Below are 6,960 nucleotides of genomic sequence, written 5' to 3' on the forward strand. Positions count from 1 at the left end.
TTAATATTTAGTCCCCGTTTGGCCCCTGTTTTGTTAAAATGAAAATGAGTGGAATAGTGTTTTTTTGAAAAATAAGTGGTTGAAAAAGAAGAAAAAGTTTTCAATTTATGTGTAATATTATTTTATGAACAATTTTGTGGTTGAAAATAAGAGATAGAAAAATAAAATATAATGGAAAGAAAATTAATGAAGATCAAACGGGAGCTTAGTCTAACAAAACCTACCATGTACTTATTCACCAATTAATTCATGCATTATATCTTTGTTGCTTAGCTTACAGTAGATAATTTTACCTTGATTTGAAAAGTATTGAATTCACCATAGGGTACTTCAATTGAGTAAATTTACCAAATAACGGTTTAGGATGACAGCGAAAACCTAGATTTATTATTCAATGCATTCAAATACATCACAATTCTATGGAATAATGAATTAGGGAATCCACTATGTCACAAAGACCGTCTATGTGATAAATAGCATTGTTCCAATTACACAACTAATATCTAGTCATCACCAACTAGTATTCAAAATCATCAATACAAGGATCCATAATACTAATTAAGATTTAAGATTCTAAAACCCAACAAAAGAAGAAGTCATAATTAGAAAAAGGATCCTAGTGATGAGGACAAAATATGACCAAATAGCTTCCACCGGTGCAAGTGGAAATGCTGGTGGGATCATCGTAGGCATAAGAATAAGCCTTCGGACAAGCAGTCTTGAAAATTCTTGAATATGCAGTGGGCTTACAAGATTGTGGGCTCCCAAAATTGCCGGTGCAACAATATCTTGGCGAATTGAATGCAGAACAAGCACTCTTGCAAGCCACCACCCTCTTTTTATCGTGAGATCGAACCTGAAGCCCGACCGGACACATCATGTTCAGGTCGCTCACGCACCCGGCATAGCTACATTTCCCTGCATTGCATAAAACGTTATTTCTTAAAAAAAGTGGGATGCAATAGTAACGATTCGGACCTCTATCCTCAAGCTGTTAGCTTATAAGTACCGTCCTCTTTAGTATCAAGATTCGACTTGAGAATGACAGTCGTCTTATAAGTTTGAATTCTGAGACGCAATAGAAAGTGAGCAGACGGTCTCTTAAAACGGACCATACGTATGACAAAATATTTTGGACACAAAGATTCAGAGTCATTGCTCCATATGAGGGGTAAAATTTTACAAAAGTGAATTAGAACTCCTCATAAAACGTGTCCATAGAAAAAAAATCCTCATTACTTTTGCATTATACTATACCATAGCAGCCAAGTATAAAAATCTAAAACGGTAAGATACAGATCCAAGTAGATTTACATTAAATATTAATTATAAATCAATAAGGTTGTAAAATAAAGTAATAAATTAACATTTACTATTAATTATAAGTGATTTCAAAAGTTAAAAATAATTTGAATCCATACCTGAGCCTCGGAAGGGTGTAATGGAAATAGCAAGATTGTACCCATCAACAAGGCTGACATCATAGAAATCCTGGTCATTACCAAGTGTGATCTCAGCAAGGGTGGCTGGAGGCGCCCCACCAATACCATTACAGAAGAGGGCACCACCACAATCACCGGTGGCGCAGCGGCCGCGGCCGGTGGCATCAAAAGAACAGCCGTGGCGGCCCCAGATGCGGCCCGACCACCCGGCCGGGAGTTGGAGAGTATAAGCCTTGTTTGGTGGCAGCTTGAAGCCACCACGCGCTAGAATGGGTTTGCCAGCACTCGGTTGGATGCCTGGCCAAACTGGGTGGCTGCACTTGTTATACAATGTCATTGTTGTGGCTAAGACCTCCACTGTTCGAGCCATTTTCAGCACAAGAAAAAAATTTCACAATAAGTCATTCAAATGTACTTGAAAAATAAAAGTTACATAAAAACTAACTTTTATTCATTTTGAAGCTCAGATAAACTTGTTTTGTGGATTTACTCTTCAGTTGGATTTTATAGTATTAGACGTGTAATTATTAAGTCTTTTTGACACCTTTTGTGTAGTCAAGACTGATCACGTAATGAGACGTGTCGATAGTAAGATTTAAGTAACTATGAATCTGATCTACACGTGACGTCGTTGACATGTTGAAAACGAGATTTAAGTAAATATATTTGACCCTTTTAAGCTCTTGGATTTGGTTATGAGTATTGAACAAAGAATACATGTTTGAACAACAATGTAGAAAGAAGAAGAGTACCTGAAATATGGAAAATGGTGAGTGAGAGTAGCAGCAAAGAAATAGAAGGTCTGAGAAGGATTTCCATGGCTGAAAGGCTTCAAATTGATGAGAAGGGCACTCTGTTTATCTCTCTTTAAGAGCTCAGTTTGATGTGTTTTTATAGAAAAAGAAAAAGGTCTTGAATCAATACAATAGGGTCACTACTTACTGGACCTTCTCATCAATTGGTAAAGTTACTACGGTGAATAAATAAAGCTGGCAAGTGGACCCTATCAAATGAATGACGTTAAAGACCAAGTATTCCCTATGCAGGCTCTCATTTCCATAAAACACACCAAGAAATTGTCCTATTTCTTCAAAATAATAATAATAATGATGATAAATAATAAATTAAGAATGGGAACCGAGAACCAACTAGGTCCGAGTCGATTCTTTATTCCTCGAGCAGAAATGTGAGTGCTCAAATAGAACCAATTTTATATTTTTATTTTTTACAATATAGAAACTGTATAAAAAAAATTACAGAACCTACAAGCTCTAAAACTTGTTTGGAAGTGATTTTTCACCAAAAAAATTTGATTTTTGATTGTTATTTCACCATTCCAACTGTAAAGTTTGATTTTTTCTCTCACAGGTGGTTCCCACTTTTCTCTTAACGGTCACAAAATCAATTCTCGAAATAACTCTCAAACAGGGCCCTAATTTGAATAGTAGTTTGTCTAAAACTCTAGACTCTAACCATAAGAAAACATGACTGGTCCCTACTCTTTTGCCTTTATCTTATATTAGATTGTTGTCTTTTAGAGGTTGGTATATATTAATCTTTGCAATTTGACTTTTCTATGAATAAAAAAGTTTAAACTAAGGTTGTGATGTAATTTGATGAATTAAAGTGTTCATTCTTTTATGATTTGAACTTTTTATTTCTTGCATTATTTACAAACTTAAGTGACTTTTTAATTTTTTATAACGCGTGGCAATTCAACTTGATATAATCATAACTTGGTTCATGATGTACCTTTTTTGTTATCTCGAGTTTGTGATTTTCTTTTGAATTATATTTTTTCCCTTTTTACGCAAACAAAGCGAGTGTTTTGCTGCAAATTTTTGATACCATATATTTATGTATCTAGTTAATCTTTTTTTAAGTCAGTTCGTTTTAAAGCAGAAGAATTTAAATATTGTCCATATAAAAATTATAGGCTCCAGCATACCTTATTTATGGATTGAATAAGATTTATTGAGAAAAAATTATTTCTTCTCAAACTTTAATTTAATTTTTGATGTTTTAATTTTCTTCTTTTGTGGTTTTCAGTCTCCACTATTTCCGAGTCATGTAATTGGATTTCTTAGTTTTTTGAAGATTTCTTAACTAGATTTTCTCCTTTACACAAATATTATCGATTAGTGGCACATTAGATACATGTATTCGAAATGACCTAATCTAAAAATGTTTATTAAATGTATTTATGGATAGAACAGAACTCGAATTGGAGTCAACATTTTGGATTTGGGCTTAATTCAAATAATTACAAGGAGTCGAATGATTCCATTTATGAAATACCCGAGGTGGTGGTTCCAGGTATTAAAATACCTGAATTGACTCACTCGATCCCGAGATCTAGAGTGAAAAACATTAAGCCCTTTGTGATTCCCTTTTTAAATCTGATTTTTAATTAAATATAATTTTAATAAGACAATTATATGTGAACTCATAATTTTTTTAGATTTTTTAACTACACAATCTTAAAAAGAAATATTACTTCTAACAAAATTTATTCGAACTTTATCAAACGGAAGTTAACAAAAAAAGCCAGTTCTTACGGCTTTTTTCTACATTATGAAAAACGAAATAAAAGTGACGGAAAGATAACTACGCTTCTCAATTCTCCATAAGAGAAATTGCTGAATTAATGAAAAAATAACAATAGAACTCGTTTCTTTCAACCACTTTTTCTGGATCAAAACAGAAAGAAGTTGATCTCCAAATTTGACAAGACTCAGCTCAACATATTTCAATTTTTTTTTCTCATCCAGAGTATATTATCCACACATTTGGACACCATGTTAGACGGTAGTTCGAAATTCAAGTCAGACGGAAAAGGTATATTTAGGCATGAGAGAGGCACAATGAACAAAAATATGAGTACTGAATTGAAGGGTAAGGAGACTTAAAAATGGACAAATTTCTCTTCTTAAGAATACGTACAAGATTCGTCACTACAAGAATGATAATGGTAACCTCACCATTAACTACTTCATTAGTTCGAATTGATATAAAATCGGTAAGGCAGAGTTTTTTTTTTTTTTTTTTTTTTTTTGTGGAAAGTTGACAAATAAATCACTCTTACTATATTGATCATTCTTTGATTCAAAGTATCGTCCCATCTCAATTGAAAAAGCAAATAACATTAATGTCAAAATTGGATTAAATTGTCAACTGCCACCTTTCAATTTGAATTAGCAAAAGCAATGTCTCCTTGCATAATATGGAGTTGTAATTCATTAATTATTCCAGATACTCGTCAAATCTTAAAAAACCCAAAGGTTAAGGAAACAAAAATATATATTCTACTTCTATCATTAGCTATGGGTTCGATCATTTTCTATTGTTTTCCTTAAAAAAAAGCAGTCATTAAAAAATTGAATAAAAAATGAATATGAGTATTTTTTGCAGGATAATGTTTATATTAAAATACGTATACTTTACATTAAGTCCCAGTTTCAACTTCATATTTGGAGGAAAAATGTGTTTTGAAATAGTGTTTTCTTGGTTAAAAATAAGGAATTTTTTTTTTTTTTTTAATCTACTTGTAGATTATTTTACAAAGAAATTTATGGTTGAAACTTGAAAATGAACTTTAAAAAATATATTTTTCGAAATATGGACATGGGGCTAAAGTAGGCGAATCCCATATTGTCAACATAGATTTTTTGGTAGTGGGATACAGAGTGCTCATGTACCGAGGTTGTCAGAAGTGTGTGGGGCCCTAAAAGAAAAAAGTTGGAAAAATTCACATGTTTTGAAGGAATCCAACCTGCTCCCTGCTCCCTTTGTGACCTCTTTCTGTCTGCACACTCACAGAGATCTCAACTATCCATTCTTCCACAGATTAGATTAAGCCCCGTTTCTCATTTTTAAAAAAATGAGAATAAAAAATTTATTCGTTATAAACTTTACACAAAAGATAAAAATTTAAATTTGGTGACTTAATGTAATGGATAACTGTTATATTTTTCATTTCAATGAAGAAATAATGGGACCCGAACCGGGGCTAAAAAACAAAAACATTAAACTTTCTTTTCACAATCTTACCAAAACATTACACCCTTCTACACCCCATTTACAATTTTTGCAACTTAGGCACCATTTGGTGTCCCTTTTTGAAGAATGAAAATGAAAAATATAATTTTTATGAACCTATACAAGAAAGTCAAATATAGTGGTTTGATATAATGGATAACGGTCATATTTTTCATTTTTGTGTCAAAGAACGGAAATCAAACGAAAACTTAATTTTTTCAAGTATTAAAAAATACAACCTAAATTTTATTTTTGTAAGTAAAATATATTTTATATTTCTACTTATTATTTATTTATGGAATTGCTTAATTATAATAAATTTTAAATTTCAAAATATATGCCAAAAACGTGTTCAACTAATGCATTCTAAGCAGGTAAGCCAGTCAATCAGGATAGATTGGGTGCTATAGGTAAACAAATTCTTCGCTGCGGATTTTAGGGTTTCCAGTTTTATATTTCTACTTATTATTTATTTATGGAATTGCTTGATTATAATAAATTTTAAATTTCAAAATATATGCCAAAAACGTGTTCAACTGATGCATTCTAAGCAGGTAAGCCAGTCAATCAGGATAGATTGGGTGCTATAGGTAAACAAATTCTTCGCTGCAAAATTTAGGGTTTCCATGTCCTAAACGAGATGCAATATTTACCTTTCATATAACAACATATACAAAAATATATATTTACTATTTTGGACGGTTTGATTGGTCAAATAAATCAAAAGAAAGAAATATTGTTTTAACTAATCAAAACTTTCCCTAATTTAATTATGGATCATATTAAACATATTCTATATTATTCTTACCGAATAACACTGCCATATTATAAGTAATATACATTTGTACCTTAGAGAAATCTTCACATAAATAAAGAAAATCATTAAGGGGAGGATTAATGCTTTGAGAAAATCTATCGTCGCCTAGAGAACCTGCAATAACGTGTCCTGTGTCTTCTGACCATCTTCAATGAATTTTGCCCAATTGATATTCCATTGAAATATCTCAAAGCATAAATCGTGTTCTTCAACCATAATTGAAGAGAACAAACACGAACGTGAATGATATAATCCTACTGCTTAGTAGGTTACTTGAGGTGAATTAAGATTGACTAATCTTAATTCAAGTAGTGGTTGCGATCAAATACAATAGTGAAATAGTGATAAAATCAAAATCGGAGAGTTTGATTCTACTTCCCCACTAGTCAACAAAAAAAAAAAAGGAAAGAAAGGAAGGGAGTTGTTCTTTATTTTCTTTTAATTGTTTTCGTTAATTTTGTAAAATTGCAAAATCGAAATTATTGTATTTTTGATCTTTTGACCATGGATTTACCCGTGGTATGGGTGGACCCATGGATGTTTCCCTTAGGAGTTTACCACACTATATATGGCGTTCAATTTTATTTATTTTCGCACTTGATTACATGGCGTAGAACATTAAGCCATCTCCAACCCTGCACCAAATTTTGCACCATTTTGTAC

At 32.1% G+C, this 6,960-nt stretch overlaps 1 protein-coding gene across 1 annotated transcript; it reads right to left on the reverse strand.

Annotated features, from left to right (window-relative positions):
* Positions 1-365: 365 nt before the first annotated feature.
* LOC111365272 (thaumatin-like protein) lies at positions 366-2,331 on the reverse strand. Its single transcript, XM_022985714.1, has 3 exons — positions 2,195-2,331; positions 1,422-1,799; positions 366-918 (listed from the first exon to the last, which is right to left on the reverse strand). Exons 1-3 carry the CDS (start codon positions 2,259-2,261, stop codon positions 617-619), a joined length of 747 nt encoding a protein of 248 aa, XP_022841482.1. The 5' UTR covers positions 2,262-2,331; the 3' UTR covers positions 366-616.
* Between the last annotated feature and the right edge of the window lie 4,629 nt (positions 2,332-6,960).

The sequence above is a fragment of the Olea europaea genome, chromosome 17 (assembly GCF_002742605.1).
Source record: "Olea europaea var. sylvestris chromosome 17, O_europaea_v1, whole genome shotgun sequence".
NCBI lineage: Eukaryota > Viridiplantae > Streptophyta > Magnoliopsida > Lamiales > Oleaceae > Olea > Olea europaea.